General features: G+C 40.0%; 1 protein-coding gene across 1 annotated transcript; it reads left to right on the plus strand.

The window, feature by feature from the left end:
* Positions 1–203: 203 nt before the first annotated feature.
* Positions 204–23308, plus strand: scml2 (Scm polycomb group protein like 2). Its single transcript, XM_071533615.1, has 14 exons — positions 204–231; positions 3679–3779; positions 4122–4190; positions 4543–4613; positions 5207–5441; positions 6004–6092; positions 6763–7006; positions 17449–17765; positions 18118–18247; positions 18427–18633; positions 19413–19583; positions 20307–20522; positions 20975–21129; positions 21449–23308. Exons 2-14 carry the CDS (start codon positions 3758–3760, stop codon positions 21572–21574), a joined length of 2052 nt encoding a protein of 683 aa, XP_071389716.1. The 5' UTR covers positions 204–231; positions 3679–3757; the 3' UTR covers positions 21575–23308.
* The last annotated feature ends 3099 nt before the right edge of the window (positions 23309–26407 follow it).

The following is a 26407-nucleotide window of genomic DNA, read 5'->3' on the forward strand; positions in this document are numbered from 1 at the left end:
CAAAACATTTACGACCTAATAAGGCAATCAATTAATAATTCTTCCTCTTTTCTTTTTTCTTTCTTTCTTCTTCTTCTTCTTTTTTTTTCTTTCTTTTTTTTTTTTTTACCTCCAGTGGAAAAATATGAATTACAGCTCTGCGTGGTGGACATGCGCGGAGGTGCAGCGAATATGGCGGCTTGCATCTGATAGAAAGTGAGGAATCTCCCATCAAAATACCTTGTCCAAACGGTGGGTATGGCTCATGTTTCATAATTACTTCCTTGTCTTACAAGTTATGAGTTTCACTCTCGTTTGTTTTCCGGGATGTGATCAAAAGCGAGCAGTTCTCTTCTAATTGTAAATGCAGTGATAAAAGAGCATGTGTGTACTGTATTTCTTGCAGACGTAGAGCTTGGTGCGTACACCTACAGTAAACCATTCAACTCTGCAGATTTCGCACCGCGTTGTATTTACTGAATTCCTCCAGAGAATTACAACAGCGGAGAAAAGCGGTTTGGCGTGAATCCCACTGATTTATAGTATCACGTCCGTTGTTACAATGTAGCGCTGTGTATAATGAGCGCTGTCCCGCCCACTAAATGTGATCATAACCCAAATGAAAATGCGTCACACTTTTCTTCAAATTTAATTTTACGGGTTGTATCTTCTACCTCTTCAGCCTCCCCCCCCCTCCTCCCCCCAACCTAAATCATGCATATGGCAAATAAAAACGGGCTTATTTTCCACGACACGACACCTACTCCCACGAAGGAATGACATGGTTGTGTTGCTAAAATATTAGGCCAAACAATTGAATAATGACAGGAAACTTGCTGGCTGATGTGGGAAATTGATATGAAGCCATCCTATGTCACCATCCTATAGGTGACGCCCACTTGTGAACAGCGCTGCGGCTCACACCCCTCAGTCTCACAGCAGTAACATGATCTTTAATCCTCCAGTCTACAATTTATCCTCTCTAACACAGAGACAATGCCAGGCGCGCATGGCCGAGCGACTGCTTCTAAATTTGGTTTAAAACGATGTAGGATGATTGCATTAATTGGCAAATTCACAGCTTGGGTCGCCAGTGAAAAAGGCAAATTCCCTCTTTAGTCCCACATATGGAGGTGGTGGAGGGGAAATCCACCTCAACAACTTTACCCACTTGTTTAGGCTGATATTAACTCTTTATGGTGTAAATTAATGGAGTATGCACCATGAATTTACATTAACCTCATGTAAGTTATGTGCCTTTAAAGGGAAATAAACAGAAGTTAATGCTTTTCTGTGAATATAGCTGTTTTTTGTTTAAATTAGTGGCTCTTTACCTTTTGCAGATCACTGACTACACTGATAGTTTACCCACCTCTCTATTTACCACTTCATCACTGGTCTAACAGAAGAATAAACTTGATTTTTTTAATTAGTTCTGATGTGGCTAATGCTATTCCTACTTTACCCTTCTTATAGGGCAAATAACCTTATAATTGATCAATAATTAGGACTATTTCTGTCAAATTAGCCTCTCTCTCAACACTGTTGCACAAAGACCATTTTCCAGGAAGGCATGTCAGCACATCACCTGTGGGCTTAAGCAAATGTTCTGGAAGAGCAGGACTAGCAGATAGATAATGAGCAACTTCCTCATTCCATCATCAAAAGGTCTATATTGCTCACATGCATGTAGGAAATATATAGAAACTTAATGCAGGTGCAAATTGCATGTTAAAGTTGGGCTTAGTCACATTATAGCTTTAATTTAACAGAATTTGTAGATACTATGTGTTATGATATAAACTGCAATGGAAAATATTATGCTCAATATAACCTATTTTGACTTTACTTGTTTCATGTAATTGTTGTGTTAAATTACACACTAAAATAATAATATTTGTGTGATTATCAAATAGGATTTAAACTTGAGTTGTTTTTTTTATTATGCAAAACGCTTCATAATGCAGTATAAATGAATGTATTATGTTGCCTTTTTTAAAAAAATTTGCATCATTATAACTTAGAAACAGCTTTGGGCAAAGTATGACTTTTTTTCCTATTTTCTTTTCTGATGGAAAAGAAGATAAACATTTTGACAACTCCTCTTGTTTTCAGATCTTCTCACTATTAGGGTTTGTGAACATTACACTAATCCTAGATCAGTGCCTGCCTCAGTGGAAATGGAGGTTGTAAAAATTAAGTGCTTCCTGGTCTGCTGGGGGGTTTTGTCTGACCCTCTTGAAGGAGGCAGACAGACCAGAGCAAACACACAGCCAGTCTGGAGATGGGCGAGGAGCGGAGCTGGAATCCTTTTCATGTTAGCCAGCAGCCTTCCCCACATCCACACTTCTTAATGGCTTTTTATGGCAGCTTGGAATCTTTATGGCTCCCGACTCAATGGGATTCACAGCTAAGACAGAGGGCCTGGAGAGGGAGGGACCGCTAGGATACACTGCAAAGGCTACAATGTTTGAGACGAGGAGAGGAGACATTGTCTGGCTTCTGGAGGGCTTTTAACTTTCCAATTTCTGGATTTCATTTTGGAATTTATCACTTATTTTGAAGCTCTTGTACCTTGGCTTATTTATCTGCTTTTTTTTTGAGTTGGCACCATGTAATGACTGCAGGAAGTGGGACTATGCTCCATGTTATTGTAAACCTGAACCGGATTATTCTACCAGATTTCCACTGCAGACAGTGTGGTAACATCTGCATTGTAATTCTAATATTATCTTTAACTATACTGAACTGTATTTTTGGGGGGATTTTGACAGTGCATCATGAGTGAATGTTGTCTCTTACTAATAGATCCTATTCCACATCAGTATAGAAATGAAAATTAAGCGTCAGTATTTCAGTCTCTTTTGCTAGAGGAGCCTGTATGGACTTGTGAAATAACATAGCATGCTATTTAGTGGACACTATTATCTAGAGTGCCTTACAATAACATGAGTACATACATTTGTAACATTTTTGGTATGATATTTTTATAAATATTTAAATTCTAGCAATTATGCACAATTAATAGAATTAGATGTTTGCATTGGGATATAGTGCATTCTATTATGACTGCTGCATTTTTGATGTGTAAAGTTTCAATAAGTGAGGAAATATTATAATCTGTTTATAACCAAGATATGAGTAATGAATTAGATGTAACAGGATTTTGGTAATCCAATTACAAAAATATTCAGAACGGTTACCTGCTGCAATTACTGAAGGAAACCCCCATTAAAACAAACAAACAAAAAAGCACAGAAGTGTATTTGAAGGGAAAAAGGCACATTGATTGTGAGGTTATGAACATGCATGCAATTTTACACAGAGATGATGATCGTAACACTGATCAAATTACAGTCTGGGAAATTGGAATGAATTGTGAATTTCAGTTTATAATCTATTGATTTTTTGGGGTTTAGGAGGGCTATAAAAGGGCCATTCAAAGTTAACCAGTGCATCATGCAACTGATTACAATTTTAAGAAGGTTACATGTAATTCTGTAATGTATTACATATTGGAGGAATAAACAACAACAAAAAACAAAACAAAAACAAGCAAAAAAACCTAACTAACACTAACAGATTAATCAATTACACTCCCAAGATTTTTACCCACAGTATTGGCCTACCATGGGGTTTTGCATTCTGGTAATTTGGATGTTGTGGATGAACTCTCTGGCCTGCCTGTGTCTCCTCCAGTGTATGTGTAGGTAACCGGCGAGGTCCCTGCCTATCGGACTTCACCTCATCTGGAGCGGTACATTTACCACCGGCCACCATGGGCAGAACACCGCACAGAGGTAAAGGGTTCGGAGCTTCACATCACTGTTCTATTTGCCAGTATGTTTCTTGGTTATCATGCTATTATAGTATTATTTTTTAATAACAAGAATTTGGTCATCTAAGTTATAACCACAATATTTGATAAGAAATATGATACATGACTACAAGTGTCTACTGAAGTTTCTTATCAGACAATTAGAATTTGTGTTGTTTAGGTGCAGAGTTATTTAGTCATCTTGCCATGTGCTCTCAGATCCATAATAATCACAAATTATATGGCTTCATTCTCATAGTAATTACCTTCTGTATATTGGTAACTTCCAATTGCTGATGACTGGTTGAATGACCTTTGATTTCAGACCAAAAAGAGGAGAAGAAGGAGAGACGAAGCAGCATCACACCAGGCTCTGCCCTCGACAAATCTAACGGTGGGCAGATTTGATCTCTGGCCTGTTCCTCTTTCAATTTTAAGACAACTGGAAGGTTCTCTTGAAGAAAAAATTCAAGAAAAAATTTGAGAGCTTTGCTTTCAAGAATCATTTGTCTGTTTTTTCCTAGCAAGTTTTTCTTAAGTCTAAAGTTACAAAAAAGTAGCACTTAAGAAGATTTTGTTTTTGTTTTGTGAATGCAGCCCCAGTTTGTTTAGGTCATTTGTTTCTTGTTCATTTCAGTAACCGGGAGTAACTCAGCCGTGCCGTATTTCACACTTGTGTTCTACTCCAGTCAGAGTCGTAATTACAACTTTTCAGTAATCAGTAGTTTGTTCCCCCCTGTTTCTAGAACCATTCAGTTGGGAAGAGTACCTGAAGGAAACCTCCTCCACTGCTGCCTCGCCAAACTGCTTCAGACAGGTAGCTGATCATTAAGTCACAATTATCAAACCTATATCAGACCTATATTGTTCAGTTTTCATGATTTTGTTTTCAAATATAATATGTTTCAAGAATGTTCTTCATGATGTTTTGTAAATAGATGTAATTAACTTAAAAGGGTATTATTGATGGAATTTGAAGACTAATCTCTCATTAACAGAACATGCTCCTTTAATTCAAATGAGGTAAACCTGCTGACTGGGGGCTTTCCAGGGGGTTTGTCAGGTCAAATGCTGCAAACTTGCCAGATTGGAAGGATTTTTGCAACTTTTTAGTGAGGAGAGCCAATCAAGACCAAGTCCAGTTGTGATGCGTTGGCTCGAGTTAGTCTGAAACTGCCTGCTGGATTTTTAAAAATGACATAATTTTAAATCCACTCAAACAAAATCAAGTTTTAACAATGTCTACATTAATCATCTTTGATCATTTGTGTATATAAATAGACAAAGATTTGAATTCCTATGATAGGGCCCCTTTAACATCAAGAAATACAAACATTCAATAATAACCATCCTTATTATACGTAAGAGTGCATGATAATGAATGAAAGACCCTTTGTCTGACCCATCCAGGCCAGGATCCCCCCCTCCAACGACTTCAAGGCAGGTATGAAACTTGAGGCGCGTGACCCCCGCAACTCTAACTCTGTGTGTATCGCCACGGTGATGGGCATGATGGGTACTCGTCTGCGCCTGCGTCTGGATGGCAGTGACAACACCAACGACTTCTGGCGATTGGTTGACTCGTCAGACATCCAACCGATAGGAACCTGTGAGAGGAACGGAGACATGCTGCAGCCTCCGTTAGGTAAGCCAGGCCTTTGAAGTGTTAAAGATAGCAGTGGGATATTAATCTATTTTTATAGCACTTTTCTTAGAGCAGTTATTTCAGTATTTCAGTACACTTATTTGAGCTTTTGGTTCGGAGTGTGTTTGGACAAGTGAAATGTTTGAATAAGTGAAGTACATAGAAAAAGAAATGGTGGACTAAACAAAATATGTAATGAGTTACTTCATTACTTACTAAGGATTATTTAGAATTTAATTGAGAAATTTTGTACTGCCATGTATTTCATTCATCCACAATTTAGTTCACTTTGTTGGTGAATGGGTGAAATGGTGAATTCATTTAATCTTAGTCTGTGAAATTTAGCCTTGTAAGAATATTTAATAATGCAATGTTTATTTATTTACTTCTATACCTATGTAATAGCTACATGGAGAAAATGTATTATGTATAAAGAACATTTTGACTCATGGGCAGTAAGTTTACTCATAGTAGTAACTGTCACCTCTGAGCCACCATTGATCCACCCTAACATATTCACAGTTAGAGGAAGTCTGACCTGTTGTTTTGACTGTGCGCTCAGGTTTCAGGATGAATGCCTCCTCATGGCCCATGTTCCTCTTGAGGACGCTGAGTGGAGCAGAGATGGCCCCTGCCTCAGCTTTTAAGAAGGTATTGACAACTGGAGGGAGCGGTATGGGTTTTTGAAGGCCAATACAATATGAATATTTTATTGAAGCTGCCGATAGGATAGCCAATATTTTGTGCCAATATTCAATACTTGTAAATGTGACCATTTTTATGCCCCCAAAATTACAAGCATTCAGTGTTTCCCCCAGAATTTTGTTGTCAGGGTGGAAAAGCCTCTGAAACAGCATTTAGACCATCATTGGACATTAAAACTCCATTGAAACCCATAGTAATCAAATTGTTTTTGGGGTTAGCAGCTCTTAAAGGCACCCATGCATTGGTAAGGAAACTCTGAGATCTGTTTCTGCCTTTAAATGAAGATTGTTTTATTTTACAAAAAACATTATTGAAGAGACTGTATTCATGCATCTGTGCTCAGAGAGGAATCTCCATCATATTGGAGGTGGATAACATTGACCGGCCTGCATCCGATATTTAATAAAGGCCCAAAATTGGCCCGATACATCAGCAAAGCGATATATTGGTCTAACCTTAGTAGGGACTGAAGTGAAGTGTTAGGAATGCACAATCGCATGGCTATCGTTTGATGGCCAAACTGAGAGGCTGTGAACATATTTATCTGCTTGTTTATGTGTATGTCTTTGTGTCTGTGTGTGTGTGTGTGTGTGTGTGTTTGCACGTGTGTGTACAGGAACCAGCCAGCCCTTCTAAGAACTACTTCCAACCTGGTATGAAGCTGGAGGCAGTAGACAGGAAGAACCCCTACCTGATCTGTCCGGCCACAGTAGGGGAGGTCAGGGGTCAGGAGATCTTCGTCATGTTTGATGGCTGGCGGGGAGCCTTCGACTACTGGTGCCCCTTCGACTCCAGAGACATCTTCCCCGTCGGCTGGTGCGCCCTGACAAAACACAGCTTACAGCCACCTGGGAACTTCTGTAAGTGCTGCTTTGGCTGTATTTTTTTAAGTTTTATTCTTGTCATACATTGTGTGTATTGTGTATTCAATTTTGACAGATGCTCACACCAGCATATGTTGTTGTTGTAACTCCAATTTTGGTGATTTTCATGTTTTAACTCGGATTGAAGGATTGCACAGGGTTCCTACACAGTCTGGAAAGTCTGGAAATGTGTGGAAAAAGAATTGGGTTTTTTAAGTTTGCAAATCGCACAAAAAGGTTTGGAAAATTATTGTTATAATGTCCCGATGTACATGCAACTACTTTTCTGTTGTTTAGACCCCTGTCATCTCAAATATTCTGGTATTTATTACTGTGAAAAACAATCTTCATCATCCATAGAATGATATGGCAGTTAGTAGGGACAAGATGACTTCTACCTAAATTGTATTGAAGACCAAAATCTTCAAATCAAATCAAGAAAATAAGGTCTGGGAAAAGTTTGGAATTTTGAAATTGAAACTGTGTTACTTGCTCTCCTGTGGGTTCAGAAAATTCGACCGCCCCTTGGTCTAATGACACCCTTTTAAAACCTGCTGGATGAACTCAAAAATGCATGGTGGTCAATCTGAAATTCATGAAATTTGGGACAAAGCTTTCCACCTGTCAGTGATGACGAAAAAGATAAAATCCACGTGTGTGGAGCGAATTTCTTCTAGCTTCATGAGATTTGTGTTTAATTAATTAATTTTTTTTAATGTCCTGCCACCATGGTACATGTGGGACATTATGTTGTCATGGTGACGTCTGTGTATGTTTGTCTGTGTGTAGACACATTCTTGTGAACACAATAACTCAAGAACAATAGCCTACATGATAGAAACTTCATACTTACACCACAGGTTCCCCCTATACAGAAGATGATCTGATTAAATTCTGGAGCACCTTGCAGCATAAATTTGCATATTAATGAGGAAAAACTGATTTTCTTGAAACTACAATAACTCCTTAATGTTTTAAGATCCGGAGTTCACATGAGTTATGTGAAGACAAGTATGTTGACATAGAAATATTTGCTAATTAATGCATTGATTACCTTAATCGATGTCCTCTTTAGCATATCTGGTTATGTGAATTATATCATGGTGATTGTGGCGGGACATTAGGCAGCTAAGGTGGCTTTTGTTTTAGATTGAGGTTCCTTTCCAGACTCTTGAGAAGATTCAGATTAACAGATGGTTTTAGATGGTCATCCTAACAGAGTCACTGCAAGTCTGCTCATGTGCAGCATTTGGGCTGCAGTGTTTGGTAAGGGCCAATGTTAAGATTAGTATCACAGACTATCGTTTTATTTCCTTCTTCCTGTTGCTGGTTAATAACCTTTGACATCTACGGTGGACAGACATCCTGTCTCGGATATTTAAAGGAGACAATTTTCACTTTTCACCACTAGAGAGCAGCACAAGCACAAATTCTGACATGTCTGCTTCATTACAGGTTGTAGTTTGAGTTCTGGCATAGTGCTGGTCCTTGTGATTATAGGAAATACGAATGTTTTCAATGATTTAAAACAATGTCGTACGTACACTCAGAATTAATTGAGTATTTTGTCACCTAATATTTTGCAGCATAGGCCTACTTTTTAAGATGTAAAATAAAATGTAAAATAAAACTCATAGAACCCCCAAAAAAGTGAAAAAATAGCAATAACCAGGTCATCTTAGGAAAGACCTAGTCTGAATTTTATTTGGGCCTTCTTGTTCAGTTCTCTCTCTGTTCTCTGGTGAGTCGGCTGGGTTAGTTGGTGGGGTTGTGACCTGCAGCTCTGACCTCTGCACTGAGTCTGCATAGGTCCCCCGAAGATTCAGCGAGCCTGGCTGAATAGATTTCACTTTCTGAAAGAGGAGTTCTTTCATTTTTGATCTTCTTCTCATATATTTATCTGCCGCTTTACATAACCACAGGCTATTTTTTAAAAGTGTGATACTAGCCTCAGTTTGGGTTGTTCTTGGCTCTTTTTTGTCCTTTTGAAAGATGTGACAATTCAGTTTGGCAGTTGGAGCAAAGGGAGGGAGAGCAACAATCTGTGATTTTTATAAATTAGCCATGTCTGCCCAGTAATTTAAGGAACAGGATTGATGTGTTTGACTAAAGCCTGGCCAGATACATCAAATACATAATTCTCAGGTTAAAAAAGTGGTACTAATGTGCTGTTGCTCTTCAAGTCATCTGTTGTGTTAAAAGAAATCGTGCCATGTTCCTATTATCCCATTTAGTCTGAAACTGCATCTAAAATCTCCTTGAGAGAAGTCTGCTTTGTCCCATTTTGTTTACTCACATGTTCAGAGGAACTGGATCCAAAAAGAAAAGTTTTCATACTGATGAAATAAAATGTGTGCCTATTGTTGTAAAATGTGTTTTGGATTAGTGGGTTTATTTGGAGAATAATGATTTGGGGTTTCACTGTTAAAAATAGCGTAATACTCACAGGAAAGCAGCATAGAATAATACAAAGTGGGAATTGGAAGTGGTGTAGATGGGGAGGGGAACAAAAAAGACCTCATCACCAAACAGCCAAAATGAATTTAATTAGGTTCAAAATTTTGCCTCACAGTTTCGGCTGTGTATTCTAAGATAGTCTCAAATTTTAAAAGAGTCTTGTATGAATCTTTAAAATGAATTAGCATCTCTCTGTGTGTGCTTTTTTTTTTTTTTTTTAACAAAATAGCTATTCGTTAAGGACAAGTTGTAACCAATTAATAATCCTTATCAGTGTAAAAGCAGCTTCACAATTTTCAACCTCAGCTCTCGGTCAAATTAATAATGTATCCTCAATTAATTATCCACAATCCAGAGAATTCACATGCACATTTAGGTCATTCATACAAATTAACCTATTTCAGAGATTCTTTAATAGTGTGAGTATTTTGACATTTAAATTATGCACTAATCATAATTAACATGAGATATACATATCATCATTCTCTAAGTATTGAAATCTAAATAGAAATATATTTAAATAATCGTGACAGCTTTTTTTTAGGATAATAATGTCTTAGAAACAGAAATAATAATTAATATCTTAACCACCCTTCTTTCATGCCTGTATTTCCCTTGTGGTTTACTCACTATTTTCATAACTGTTAGAGAAACACTGGGATTTTATTTAGGATTTGTAGAAAAATTTCCTTTATCTGACCAAGTTTGTAAAATTATATTTTATTGTTAAAATGACAGCGTTTCATCAACTTTAATGTAGTTCATATATTGACATGAACGCAACTATAATATTTATTTTATTTGTTTCCATGGAGACAATGGAATTAAATGATGACTTTTTGATTGTGTTTGCTCTTTATATTTGTTTGGTATCTGACACAAATATGGTGCATTGATTTTCACAGGAATTTTCATTGAATTTCCTTTTTCATCAATTCCGAATTCACCATGAGATATGGCAGGAAATTCAGATATCACCTATTTTACCACTTTCAAAAACACTGGTTTGAAAATATTAGAAAGGATCCCCAAACATGCAGATTTGTCTGGGCCCCCCAAACATAACAAGAACATAAAACCCATTCCCTCTGTGTGTTTATATACTCTTTTCTAGAGACCCTGAATGTTCCTGGACCCCACTTAGGGAAATATCTCCCTGTATGTGTCTGTGGAAATTAGAGTTTAGATTGATATTATTAATTTGTGAGGGGCAATACTGAACTAATGATTATCATTTAGCACCTAATTATATGGTAATTACATTTGGCAATTTCAGAAGTGACTATGTGATTTAAACTAATGCAGGAATTTAATCTCGTCCATCTCGCCCATCGTTTACCTGTTTTTTTTTATTTATTTTTTTTGGTAGACATTAAGCCATTTGCTATCAAAACCACTTTGAGAAACGACCCTGGAGTACCCCTGTTTATTTTGAAATGGTGGTTTTTATACTGTTTACCAGGTGTAGTAAATATCAATCATCCTCATGAATTCTGTACATGCATTACATCTGTTCTAATCCAGCAATTTACTGCCCCTTTACCCTGTTGTTGGTATTCACTGGTCAGGAAGCATGTGGCTTTAAATAACCCAGGGCTACAAACTTGATTAATGGGAGAGGTGTGTGTGTGTGTGTGTGTGTGTGTGTGTGTGTGTGTGTGTGTGTGTGTGTGTGTGTGTGTGTGTGTGTGCTGGCCCGGGTCTGCTCTACTTTCTTGATGGATGACAGTAGTTACATGTCTGTCAGAAGGTCCCAACCATGTTCTCATTCCTTGGGCAGTGAGGCGGTCCAGTTTACAGCCTCCATCCAGTGTTTTTAGTGTCCCATACAGCAGAATGGAGTTGCGCTTGCTTTAGGAGTATAGATCCATACCAGACGGCTTGGCAGAAGAATTACTTTAATCCTTGCGGGTGAGAGGAGTCATGATGTGATGTCCTCACATCTGCTTCTGATCCTGGAGCTGGCATACCTTGCTGAGAGCTTACCAGGACCTTGCTTGCACAGAGAGTGAGCGGACATTTCCCTTTTTGTGTGCAGTTTGGAAAAAAACCCAACAGGGAATCCCAAAGTACCAGACAACTAACACTCCTGACTGTGTATGCGGATAAGTGAATGAGGGGAGGCTTGGTTGAAGTGTTAATGAGCTGATAATTAGCTGTACATCATGATGAGAGAGTGAGAGACTCTATTGTTGTTACTAAATCTATAAAAATTCTAATTACCTTTCATGAAGATTCTCCTGCTGTGACCTTGCTAAATATGTTTGTAAGAAGCTAGGGAGGATTGCCATAATTACAGAAAATACAGTATCTTGCCAAGATTGAGTGTCCAATTAGGTGTGGTTATTTTCTTTCGTGTACAGCTTGTTGAGAAGTTGGTGTTTTTACAACTTCTTTCTTGATTTGTTTTAGTGATTGGTTGTTGGTTTTACATTAGGTTAGAATGCAGTAAGAATACTTGTATGCATTTATTTTAGTAGGCACAGGCTGTATTCATTTTTGTCTGTTTAAGGCAAATTAATGTTACTTTTTTGTCACATACATACATACAGCAGTCAATAAATGCAACCTTTTTTTCTACTTTTGGGACATATATGACCTTGTTGATATGTAATTAAATTACTAAATAATTGAACCATAATGTAGACGGCAACAATAACATTTTGTTAGTCATTTTGACACTATTTTTGTTATAAGTACTAATATTTAAGTATTAGAAGTGAGAGAAATAATTATAATATATAATAATAATTGTAAATATTTATTCTAAACTATCCTATATATTTCTCTATATATTTATCACTGTCCTCTTCCGTAATTAACTAGCTGCTAACTGTTCTTTTCTTGAACCATCAACCATCTTTGAGATTTGGCACTCACAGAGACAACAAATCAAATTCTCCCTTGGGCGTCTGACAAGAATAGACTTAAAAAATACATTAAGAATGCAAGAATTGTATCAAATAATTATATATTCTTAAGCAATACCTCATTAAGAAACACCATGCCACACACAAGCCCATATCAAAGAGGTTCTTTTCCTTGGAACTGCAATATGAGCAACCTTATTACTCCTTTTGGAGGCAGATTAAGATGCCTTTGTCTGATTCACATTAGAGCAGGGACTTTTCCCTCTGAGGCGGTCCGACTGCTTCTGCTGCACATTGTTCCTGAGGCAGAGCAGAGCCGGGGTGATATCCGACTATGCCACAGTTTCCTGACGCTAGACCCTGCCATCTTTCAGCTGGGAGTGTCTGAATAGGCTAGGGTTACACGGGGGGGGACCTCCTTCTGCGAGTCTGTGTGTGTGTGTGTGTGTACTAGTGTGTGTACGTATTTCAGAGGGAGAGCTTGCTAATGTGTGTGCATAAACCGGCTTGCACTCTAACTCCAGGAGTTTCCCCCCCTTTCACCCATCTCAATCAGGACACCTCTGATCCAGTTTAACCTTTTACCCCCCCACCTCCCTCCCCATCCCCCACCCCCTCTTCGGAGCCCCACCGTTAACCCCCCCCCCCCACCCTCCACCCCCCAATCTCCCCCTCCCCCCAAGCCTCGCTGAGAAGCAGGTGACTGATGTAGACTGTCGATATGGCCTACAGATAACATGAATAAAGGGCTCCAACCCCCCCTCCCCACTTCCACCCATCCACACCCGCTCTTCCTCCTTCCCTCTCTCACTCACTCACTCACTCCTCCCCCTCCCCAGCCCCTATGCAAATCTCCCCCCCCCCCCCCCCCCCCCCCTCCTCCTCCCCTGCTCATTCATTGGGAGGGAAGCTCTGCAGCGGCTTCAACCAGCAGCAGCAGCCAGCAGCAGCAGCGTGGGCTTTGTTGTGGACTACTGCCGGGAGAAAGAGAGAGAGAGAGAGAGAGAGAGAGGGGAGAGAGAATTAATAAAGCAGATAGATACACAGAAAATAGACAATAAAGTGCAGATGATGAGAGTGTATTAGCGAGAGCTGGAGAGGAAAAATACCAGAAGGGAGAGCGGGGAAAAAAAACATCAAGACTCTTGGCCAACAAGAAAGAGTTGTTTCAAAGAGAGAACCAGGAAGCAACTGTACTCAGTGACTGTTATTGTTGCGGACATTACTACTACTACTACTACTACAACTACTACTATTACTACACTGCTTGTACCACTACTACTAAAACCACCACCAAGTTTTGCTTTGTTGGTGGGGATTTCCTGGTGAGTTTTATGTGTTTGCTTTTTCCTCTTGATTGAGTGGTTTGCTTTCTAGTATGTGTACTCTTTTGTGCAAAGGGAGGAAAAAAAAACGTCTTTTAAGATTTACACATTTTCTTTTACCTGTACTATAGGACATACTGTGTTTAAAGGATGTATTGTGGTTTAGGCCTAGCAGACATTTTTAAGTGCAGTCACGGTGATGTAGCAATGAGATTAAAAAGGGTTAAAAAAAGTTTTCATAGAGCTATACCTTGTTTGGAAGTGGCTTTATGTGCCTCTTTCTTACATCAGATATTTTCTTTATCAGTGAAATGCCTCTGATAGTAGATAGGGAAATAGAAGCGTCAATATATATTACACGCATTCAAGTTGAGGTAGATTTAGTTAATGATCCACTCAGTTCAGGAAGTAAACTGAACGGATATTCAGTACTTTACTATCTGGGAAAAGATTATTTCATTAGATTTGATATTTTCCTCTCAAATTATGTTTTGGCTTAGATAACTACAAGCTATTACTACAAACCTACACAAGTCTTTACAGCATAGTCTTGGTGACCCATAAAAGGAGGGAACAGAAAGCTAAATCTAGTCTTTGTTGCATGTTCTCTCACTGGTAAAAGTAGCAGCCTCCCAGCTGGGTGTAAATGATTAAAGCTATTGTTTCATACTGTTTTCTTTTCTTTGTTCATGTCATTGCTGAATGGCCAGTTAGCCAAACAGCATGATCACATTTTGGACTTAGTACCTACAGTATCTTAGTGTGCATTTCTAGACAGAATGACTCAATGTCTAATAATGAAACTGTTTTTTTTTTTTGGCTATAATTACGCTTTGAGCACCATGTGTTTTTGATCATGTGTTGTCCTTTTTTTAGTTTATAGCATCGGGAATTGGTTTGCAAAAGGCTCAGGCAAAGATCAGTGGATTTCAGACTTTTCTAGTATTCTGAAAATATATAGTCTACCCATCTTTTACCTACATACAAGATCAGTTTTACCTACAAGATCAGTTCAAAGGTGGCCGTCCACGCAGGTCATGGTGCCACAGTGGTGCTTGAACAAAGTGCAGTCTGAGCTGACTTTATGTAGCCATGGTGGGAATTTGGTACAGAAAAAAACAGTATTGTTTGTACTGGAAGCCCTGAAGCTGTTTAAGTTACTCCTTCCACCACCTACACACACATTCACACTCACACACACCTGAGTCTATGGCTCGTACTGAGTTTCTATAGCCATGTGCTTCAGATTCACTCAAAAGAACAGGCCTGACTCCTCAGACCATATGTGTGTGTGTGTGTATGTATGGCTGGATGGGGTGTTTGTGGTGAGGGTGCTTGGCATGTGAGGGTGGGCTGGGTGGGGGTGTAATTAGATGAGAGGCAACTCTGCCGAGCCCTTCCCCCCACCCCCCAGACAGCAGACACACTTCTCAGCGACCCCATTCTCATGCGTGCACACACGCACACACACATGCACACGCACACACATGTTCCCCCGGGCCGTGGCTTACACAGGTCAATGGGTCGAGTTGGAATTATATAGTCATGATCAGTACCATATGCCTCTGTTTTGTTACTCAGTATACATGCTAGGGACGCCTTGCACAGGGCTTTTTTTGGCAGACTCAATCCCTAATTTTTTATTACTAGTATCAAATACCAAACTGACACAGATTTATTCTGTATTCATACAAAAGTCCATGTTTCACTTTGTTAACCTTCAGTAGATTTCTTGCACAAGTTGCAGTACAGTTCAAATAGAGACATGTTTTAGTCCTTACTTTGAATTTGTTCATAAATAAACGAGATACATGACATTATTCAGTAGTATGGAATGTAATGGTACATGTTGCTTTGGTGGTTCACAGATAATGTAAATGAACTACATTTTCTGTTTCACAACAAGAGAAGGATCAGAGAAGGCCACCGACATTCTGTAGATCTCCTATGGTAGAATTAAAACCCACTGATACCAATTGGTACCCTTCAAACATATTTTGATCTGCCTTTGTAGGACTTATGGGTCCTGCAGCTCAGTCTGAATAAGTGTGCCACTGTGTGTGTGCATGTTGGTATTGCAGTGCTTCCTGTGAGCGCGTATTGTGTGGCCGCTCCTGGTGAGGGAGTGAGCCTTCACCCTTTGAAACAAAACACTGTTCTATTCTACTCCCACTTTCACTCATTTCCCAATTAAGCAGCTTTCAGGGTGCCCCGGCTGGCCCTCAGAGAGTACTGTAAGCCTTCCATAGTCTTTCCATATCGCTTCAGTCAAGGAGGCTCTAATGAAAGCCTCGGCCCCTTGAGAGCTTCCACATGCACTCTCAGGCTCCTGCTCTCAAGCAATAGGTTGTATTGAAATAGGAGATGGTTATCGCTCTCTCTCACTCTCTCTCTCTCTCTCTCTCTCTCTCACTCACACACACACACACACACACACGCACCATGATGATTATGTGATCATATCACAGAGTCACGCTCAGGCTAATGAAGACAGAAGGGGGTGGTGGTGGTGCCACTGCTTTTGTGTTCTTTCCTAACAATGCCTTTTCTCTCACTTTCTCTCTATTTTAACACCTCCACTGATGGGCATGATTGCCGTTTCTGAATTGCAAATATTTCTTTCCTGAGCAAAGTCTTTGTGTGCTGGTGTAGAGAAACGGGAGTGAAGAGGCTTATTACCCCCACCGGCAAAGTTGAAAGGAGGCTAGGTTTTCACCCCACTCTGTTTTTTAGCAAGATATCTCAAAAAGTACAGAATGGATTTGGATGAAGTTTGGTGGACAGCCCGTCTGATTAGATTTTGGTGATGATTCTGGGATTTCCTGCATTAGATGATTATTGTTTTTTAGCCATAACTATTATGCTGCGATCACATTCAAATTTTCACATGGTATTTTCTCAAAAAATAAAACCTGGAAGACAAATGATAAAAACATAACCCGTTTTACAGAGGCTGCAGCTTTGCAAGTTGGAGAATTGTTCAGCGTTGGCGGAGGTTTACTCTACCGAGTGTCTTCTAGTTTAGCATGCAGCAGGCTGGTAGATTGTATGTGCAAGTGATGCCCCATTTTGGATATTATCCCTGTAATCACTATTTTTCATAATAGGAATGTAGTCTTACTGGAAGCAGTAGGTGAATTGAAGTTTGAGGAGAGGTTTATCAGTCAGGTCTCTGGGGACTAGTGACTTTTGACTCCTTAGTCTGTTTGGGGCGGGGCTAAATACAAAGGACCTGCCAATCTCAGAGAGAATACTGGAAAACTGAAAACTTATCTCCTGTGCAGGAACACTCAATTATTCATTATTCCCTCTCTGTTTGTCTTTCGCCCCAAATTTCCTCTGCTGTGATTCATTTGAGGGGAAATTGGGCAATCATCATGAATATTTCCCTCAGGGTTTTCTGATATGTGACATTTCCAATAATGCAAGCCATGTCTTGGCTGAAGGATATGTAGGTAGCTACAGCAAAGGCATACTGCTTATGCCTTTGTTTGATCCCTCTGTGTATGGTGAACAAACTAGTTTCTGTATTTGGTTAATTGTTGCATGGTGATTTGAATGTGTGTGTGTGTGTGTGTGTGTGTGGGGGGGTGCTTACAAGTGACATGTGCTGCTGATTTGGATTTGAATTTGTTTAATATGTGTATTACACTTGAAGTGTCCAAACTTACATCATTCCATTATCCTCTCTGATCATCTTTGTTCATCTATATTGCAATCTTAAATGTGGATTGCAGGTTTAGTAACAATCACTCACTCTCTCTCTCTCTGTCTCTCTCTTTTCCAGTTACACTCCCTGGTGCCCTCCTCGCCCCTGTCTCTTCCACCTCAGCCTCGCTCCCCACTCGACGCTCCTCTTCCACCCCCTCCTCCTCCATGCAGACCTCATACCGCCTCCCCAACCCCTTGCCGCCCCTCCCTGTGCGTAAGGGGGTCCGAGGTCGTCGGCCCAAATCCCAGACCATCGCCTTGCTGAAGGCAGCGGCTGAGGCTGCGGCGGCGGCAGCAGTAAATGGGGCATCACAGAGTCCTGCCAGAACTAGCACTGGGGCTCAACTGGCCCCCAGACCACACAAGAAGAGAGGGCCCAAGCCTGGTAGCAAGGTGAGCTGTCACAAGAGTGGTAATCTATTGTGTTGTGGTCCGGTGGCCCTGCCATTTAATGGTCCTTGCATCAGGGCAAATATGATGTTGATATAGAGGAGATGAAGCCTGAGGTGGGCTGATGAATGTTGGAGGGAGGCGGTGTTTTTGTGGATTTTTACGCATCATAAAAACACATTGAAGAGAACAGCTTTGCTTTAGAAGTTGCTGCACGTGTTCCTCAGGTAGTGCAGTATATGTGTGCATGTGGTAGAGAAAAATGTTAAGGAGCAACAATAATAAATCATTAACTGACAGCCTATGAAGATTAGAGAGAGTTAATGAGATAGGGTATGTTTGTTTTGTGCTCCAGAGGAAGCCCCGGGTGGTGCAGTCCTTGGGGGCGTCATCAGTTACAGCCTCACCCCCAGAGACCAAAGCGAGCTCCAGCCATGCCTCAGCGGACAACAACCATAGCAACAGCCCAAATGTAGTTTGCACAGGTAAATTAGATAACAGATACAATTCACTCCATATACCGAATGTATACACATGTGCTGTGGTGAATTCTATCTCAGTTCAACAGTCGACCAAAATGTTATTTTACTGTGTTGGATACGACACAAAATTGTTTTGTTTTGTTAATTCTTACTCATGTCTCCCTCTTGTTGTGTGGTTCCAGTGTGTGTGTACGTGAACAAGCACGGTGACTATGGCCCGCATCTTGACCGTAAACTAGTGCAGCAGCTTCCGGATCACTTTGGCCCAGCACCGGTGAACGCCGTGCTTCAGCAGGCTGTCCAGGCCTGTGTGGACTGCACCTACCAGCCCTCCGTGCTGCTGTCCTTTCTGCAGAGCCAGGCCCACACAGGGGGAGAGGTCATCAGAGGTAAACATGACAACTACCACAGATTATTCCATCTGAAAGCAATGTAAGCATAAGCAAGCTGGTTAAGCAAGATTATCTAGATAGTCTCTAGATAGTTTCCATGCCCATCCACCCTTAGCCAGGCTATAGGAGACTTAGGGAAGCTCCAGTGGAAGGCAGACTACGAAGACAGCCAGTGTTTCTCTGAAGGCAGTGCTAGATATATTCTAATGTATTCCTAACGCCAAATGGAAGGGGCTAGCCTGGATAGGCAATCAGCCAGGTGAAATTGGTTTAAGCACACACTCACAGGGCATGAATGTCACTTGGCCATGTGTGTGTGTTTGGAATTAGAGAGAAAGAGAGAAAGAATAAAAGACAGTGCCTGTGGCAGCAGCTGATGTGAGCACTGTGTCTGTAATGAGAAGTGACATGTGCGTCTAACCTGGTTTGGGATGCTGGGATTGGGTCTCCCTGGGGGGCTGGGCTGTGAAGGGAAGGGTGTGGTGGTGTGGGGGGCGGGGGGGTAGATTTAAGAGGAGAGAGGCAAATTTGTGGATTTGTGCAGGCTTGGCTGGGGGTGGGGGGGTGGTTGGTGGGGTGAGGTGGGGTGGGGGGCACCAAGGGGCCAAAATTGCGGCTTTGGGCTTATAAAGGGAGGGTGCTAACCCTAAACCATCTGCTGTTTCTCGTTGGTTGTGTATGTACATGATGTACGTGTGTGTGTGTGTGTGTGTGTGTGTGTGTGTGTGTGTGTGTGTGTACGTAGACTAACTAGCTGTGTGCTTTGTGACCTCCAGTGCGGTCGGAGCATGGTATCCGCTACGTGAAGCTTCCCTGCGCCTCCAGTGCCTCCTCTGTGCTGCGTTTCCTGGAGACGATGTGCCAGCATCTGCAGAGCGACTGCCTGTTCAGCTCCCAGCCGTTCAGCCCCTTCAGTAACATACGCCACTACAACAGGACCAAGTCAGGTGGGCAAACGTGTGCATCTGCAGGAGTAATGTCTCCTGACAGATGTCTGTATTACATGGAATCATTGTGAAGGAAGGAAGTTAAGAGACAAAAAAAGGAAGGTGAGAGGCTTTAGCTTTGGGCCCACTTCCTTATGAACAACAACAACACCCTCATACAAATAGAAATGAACAAAATGGCTGCTTGTCTTCAGAATCAAAATGACAAAGTTCAAGTGGAAAAAAAAACATATTTAAGTTTCTTGGATATGACTAGATATTGTCAGTCAAACAGTATCACACTGTGATGTCTTTTTCCTTTTTTTCTGTGGATTTTCTGTTGATGAAGTTTGAGATTCTGTAGGTGGAGCTCTTTTCTTGGTCTGTTCATCTATGGTGGCTATTGCTGCTCATGCTAACTACGCAGTTCTGCTTCTTTTTATACCTATACCTACCAGACACCGGGTGTTTATAACAGCAAATGTAAAAGCTCTCATGAACTGCTTACAGGTTGAATCACTATTGTGTTGCAATAGAGAGCAGCACAGTGGACATTTATTTATATAAAAATGTCTATAATATAAGACATTGTTTCCTATTCAGTAAATCTTCCTCTGAATCATCTTCTTCTTTGTTTATGTGTTATTCAGTCACTTGAAGAATGTGTACACAGTCCAGTACAGTGCAGCGAGTTTTCTATTTGTGTTTATGGGTCCATCTCTCTCTCACCCTTCCCTCAACCAGAACCACTGAACCATACTGAGAACGGCCTGTCCAATGATGATTCCACAAAGGACGCCACCGCCAGCACCCGCTCCCTTCGGCCCGCATCGGACTACCGAGTGCCAAAGACGGAGCGGCCATATTACCCCGGACAGACGCACACACCGCCGCCACTGCGACGAGTCAACTCCAACCCATCCGAACCCGGCCCAGTGCGCACACAGAGACGAGTGGAGGGTAGGGTCTCATGTTTCAAACACACGCACACACACACACACACACACACAGACATTCATACACACCAGGCCTTATAGAAGATGATGGTGTTGTTTTCCCCTCTTTGTCACCAACCAGTCCATCTTCCTCCCCTCGATTGTTGAATTTTTTTTTACAGTATTGGTTGTTTTATTTATTGCTGATGCAGTGTTGAAGTGGCATTTTCTTCACCTATGTTGCTGGCTGTGTGCTTGTTTCTTTTCTGATCAAAAACGGCTTAAAAGAAAAGTGGGTGAAATGCAAAAACAGGAAAATTTTTGCCCATTAATGTTTCATTTCTGTTCATTTCTGACCCTGATACTCATGCATATAAACACATGAGCAGATGGCACGAGAATTGGTAAATGTGCTATGTAAATAACGTTTGATTTGATTTTCCTTTCCTTTCTTTTTTTCCCCCCCATGATCTACAGCAGCTAGCTCAACAACAGGCCCAGATCATGCGACACAGGACAAGGAGGGTTCAGGCCATGACGCCGCTTCCTGGTCGGTTGATGATGTCATACAGTTTGTGCAAGAGGCTGATCCCCAAACCCTCGGCCCCCACGTCGAACTGTTCAGGAAACACGTGAGTATTTTTTTGATTTTCTGCCACTCATTTGCCCTCTTTTAAAACAAAGACCAAACTGATCCTGTTTACCACCCTGTTCAGCAGAGTATAGATCCATGCTTTACATTTTCAATCCCTGTGCCGTGTTGTACAGTCGCTCGGTTAAATAAACTGTCCCTGAGCTGTTCCTCTCCAACGTTCGCCGCTCCTCGCAAATCAGTCAGGAGTTTCCACCAATCAAAGACTTAATCAAGTCATCCGCATTTTGATCGACCTATTCGGAGAGGAAGTGTTTGTAATCTGCCCCCCTGCTGACTGCGTGCTCCTCTCTCCGCAGGAGATTGATGGCAAGGCTCTGATGCTGCTGCGGAGTGACATCATCATGAAGTACATGGGGCTGAAGCTGGGCCCGGCGCTCAAGCTCTGTCACCACATCGAGAAGCTGAAACAGACCAAACAATAGAGGATGAACTCACTCTTTCTCACTGACACACACACACACACACACACACACACACACACACACATTTAACAGGAATATAGAGCAGGGTAAACCTAAACTTTTTTTCATTTGTGGAATAGAGGTTACCCACCTTTTTTAGGCAGACATTTTTATGACATTAATTCATCATTATGCATTATAGTAAGTAGTATCAAACAGATATAAGTTATGTGAGCATAGGCATAGGCTTTTCTTAAAATATAGTTGGTTTTGGTTAGTATTGGTGGTGATTTGCCTTATGATGATCACCGATTGGAGGTCGTAGTTTACCCAACTTTTAATTTACAACTACATCAGTACTTATACACACTCACACACACACACACACACACACACACACACACATGTACACACACACTGTAGGGGTTGCAGCTCTTCCTTCTGGATGCCTGGCTGTTAAAGTGCTGGTGGCGATGGTCTTTTGGCGACCGTACGATTGCCTGTCAGAATTTCAGGATGGACATTCTGCACTCAAGCTTGGGACGGTTAGTTCAGGTACTGGCAGCGGACGACTCCCTGCATCGTTTTAACAATGCAATAACACAATCTTTCTTACTGATCGCTTCTGCCACAGACTGTCGTTTGAATCTGATATATAAAAGCAGGTGAATGTATGAAGTAATTTGAGCGTCATGGCTAATAGACACAGAACGACTGGAGTGCCTCAATCACAGATGAATAGAGAAGGGTTGAAGGGTTTCATTCCAAAACATCCATTGTACATCCATTTTGGAAAAAATGTTCCCACCTGAAATTAATCAGTCAATATTTCAAAAACACAGATGATTCTGCCCTCAAACACATCACTCTTGTGTTGGCAAAGGCCATGAGATCGTTAGTAAGAATAGGCATCAGGATTACTGAAATGGTGGATATCTTATTTTGGAACAAACCTTTCATCTGATCTGATGTGTGAAATCACTTATGGAAGAGAGTTCTTTCTCCTTTATCGCTCTGTGATTCTTGTTCTGCAAGACATTCAAGGTTAAGGGTTTCAATTGAGCACTGACTCGGCTATATGATTGTATTATGCTTTGACAGTCTCAATATCAAACGCACACATACACACACATGCACATACACACACAATGACTGGAATACTGTAAGTGTTTATATTAAGATAAAGGTCATCAACTGTCAAGTTACTATGCTGTACAGAAAGTTGAAGCGCTCCTGAAAGCTTAGATAATGGAGGAACTGTTTTGTATATAATTAAGCCAAAAGGTTGTTTTTTGTTATCATTTTGTACTGTAACAAAGTGTATCAACCTGTATCAAGCGTAAGTGTAATCTAATTTTTCTGCCTGAAATAGTTTTGTGTGCACCATCAAATAACTACCTACAGGATGATGATGTGTCAGAGTAATTATTCACATGTTCTAGTCTTGAAGTATTTATCTGCTTTTGATGGCAGAAGTACTCATTTTCTGAACATTTCAGAACCATTTTCAAACCAAATCATTTCTTTTGTAGCTGCATTTTCACACCACTGCTCTCCTGTAGTTGTACGAAGTCGATACTTGAAACCGTCTTGCTTTAATGTGAAACTCAGGTTTTAGTAGGGTTTGTTTTTTAGAAGATCATTAGCAATTTGTGTCCATTACTATAATATAGAGTGACTGCACATTTACCAACTATGTATATTTTTTATGCCTTGTCATCAATTGCTCCACAGCATTACGTGTGTATATATAAGAGACTTTTTACTGTAAGTTCAAGACAGATGTTTGTTAAATATGTTTGATATGCATTCACACAATTAAACATTTGTTTACATCATCTTAGTGATTGAGAGCCCAGCACCAGGCCACCAGACCAGCTTCCAACCCTTTTTTTAATTTTACTTTATTTTATTTTATTTTATCTTCATTTAACCAGGCAAGTCAATTAAGAACAAATTCTTATTTACAATCTTCTTATTTACATGAGGCAAAATGCCTTTTGATGGGAAATTGGGGGGAAAAGGGACATAAAAAACAAAACAGGGAGACAAGATAAAAAGCAGTAGAAGAAGAAGAAGAAGCAGTAGTTTGCAGAGAGAGTAATGCAGCAGCAACAACAAGGACATTTAAAAGCAATTCATTCATATGGGAAAAGCATACAAAAGCTGGTAGAGAGGTTTGTCTATTAGTGTAGTATTTTTTTTACAGAGAAACAGCTTTGTGGGTGTTTGTGTGTGTGTGTGTGTGTGTGTGTGTGTGTGTGTGTGTGGTGGGTGGGGGGTGGGGGTTGTCAAAGGCTCATGGATGTCTTACTTTAGGAGAGTGACAGTCCAATAGGAGTCATTGTTCAGAAGATCAGCCAGTTCAAATGCCTCACCAGCAGGATTTGGGATAGATCGTCTCCCAACGACTCCTCCTACTGATTCTTAGTTGTCTGCATCATGAATGAAACGTATTGTTTCCTCATTAAGAAGAAAGCCGCAATCACAGCAGAGTGCCGCTGTCAGCCTGCCACTGGCTTACATAATAATTTATTTGATTGACACTATTTTTTTCACCCTGTAATTTTCTGTCTGAGCTTTTGTTCAAGAATGTATTTGAATATATAAAAATCTTTAAACTCAGGACCACGGATCAGGGGAAGAGCCTGAGATGTTGCTGCGTGGCTGGTTAGCTCACACAGACACAGGCCACTGTCCAGTATTATTTGAAATGTAAACTGGTAATGGTTTAAAAGTAAATGCTTTCTAAACATGGTAAGTCTCTGAAACGAAGAGAACTGTTTGCTTGTCCTAGAAATGGAAAAGATTGAAAATATTCCCCTATGATACCCCAGATAAGAATAAGAATAAGAATAAGAATAAGAATAAGAATAAGAATAAGAATAAGAGATTAGTCCATCAGATCCCTTTGGATTAGTGGGTCTAAATCTATTTTAAAAATTTGATTGGCCCTGTTTAGGTTGAATTTAGTGTAAAACAAAAAAAACCTAAATCTATAATTTATGGTGAGTGTGGGTAAAAGATGTTGGACCAGGTCTGTTTTTTAAAGAATACTGAAATTGACTTGTATCTTGGTGGTGTTGGACAGGTTGAGAAAAATCCAAACCTGTGCCAGGAGTCCAAGACAACATGTATTTGCAACTGAGAATAACTGACAGCAAAACATCTCCATCTAGTGGAAAAATATCTCAGTGCACTTTGTCTTAATTGAGAGTAAATGACCAGGCAGACACTAAGCATTCCATTTCAACGCAATCACATTTATTGGCTTTTTCTATGCACAGTTACTAAGCAGCCTGATGAGCTGTTAAAATGAATAAGATATAGAATAATGGAATCTTCACAATGTTGTACCCCCAAAAAATAAATACAAGACTGAAGGTGTTGCACAGCTCAAAAATATACAAAGGCTTGGAATTAATCATGTAAACTTTGAAAAAACATTGTATTTTTTTCTTTTTTGTTGTTTTTTTTTTTTTTTTACAAAAGAAAGAATTTGCAACATTTTTTTTTCTTTAAAAACGTATTTACAGGTTTATACAAAAATACAAAAGTGATTCAAATCTGTTAAGTCCTAGCTATTTTTATTTTTATTTTTTAAACATGGAGCTTCTTTTAAATAGACAGTTACACTGTGTCTTCAACTTTTGGATTTTTTTCTGTTCTTCTTTCATATATTTTAAAGTCTGTTTAGTGTTATTCCATACTGTACACCTTTGGAAAAAAGTAAATCCTATGGTTTTTCTTCATTATAGGGTGAAGTTGCGTGCAGACATTGGGAAACATGTTGGGATAAAGAATCTATAAAAGTTATAGATCCTTGGTTTGTTGTATTCCCAATGAGCTGCTGAGGACTGAGGTTTGAGGAGGATAAACGGACTGGACGGGCTGGACTAGAGTCTACATGGCAACTCTACAGTTTGTCTTTCTTGATCAAATCTATCAACCAGTTATCCACTGTGTCTGGAAATAAAGGAAACAGTCTTAAAATATCCCCATAGCAACAATGCCAGGTACAGTACGGAAAAATCACACTAAACAAATCCTCAATACTATGAGTGCTTTTGTTTTTAAAACTTTGAAATGGCAATTCACAGAGTCACATTGCATTATTTATTCATATCCATCCTACAGATTCAGCAATATTAAATGTTTTGTGGGAATCAGAAAATTCTGCAGTGAGTCAAAAGTAAAGACAGTGACTTTCCCACCAACTCTAACTACCTTTTGGGTCTTCAACGGATATTCTTGTCATATTGTTTCTTTTTTAATTATTATTATTTTTTTTAATATTTGTACATTTTATCCATACAAGTAATTCTATTAAGATTAAAAAGAGATTTGTCCAGATATGTACGTTAGAGTCAATCAGCAGTTTCTCCTGGAAAATATTTCTCTCACTCCAGCTTCCATAGCTCCAGCAAGACTTGGACCCAGCACCAAGGGTTCAGTTTCTTGTTCCCAACAGATTCTATATCATTTTCTTTACAGTCTCTTAAACGCTCCATATGATTGTCCAGTGAGTAGATATACAGTACAAGATAAACCCCTGTTTGTGATCACGACTATACAGAACAGAATTAGCCAGACAGTTTGTACATCTATAGAACACACTATTGAACTTGACATTTGAACTGAAAATACAATATCTTTTCTTGTGGTACGGAGACATCCCTCAGATAAAAATAATGATATGGTGGTGTCCTTTTCTTTTCTTATTCTTTTTTTTTTGTTTACTTATTGCATGCGATAGAAAATACAACAAATAAAACAATGAACAGGAACAAGTGCGCTTCAGCAATATGGGTATGATGAATGTAAAATTCTAATAGTCAGTTCACAGCTTTTTAC

This window comes from Centroberyx affinis, unplaced genomic scaffold, assembly GCF_046629955.1.
Source record: "Centroberyx affinis isolate AG114_WGS23_722 - 3 ecotype Tasmania unplaced genomic scaffold, CSIRO-AGI_Caff_v1 ptg002385l_1, whole genome shotgun sequence".
Lineage (NCBI taxonomy): Eukaryota > Metazoa > Chordata > Actinopteri > Beryciformes > Berycidae > Centroberyx > Centroberyx affinis.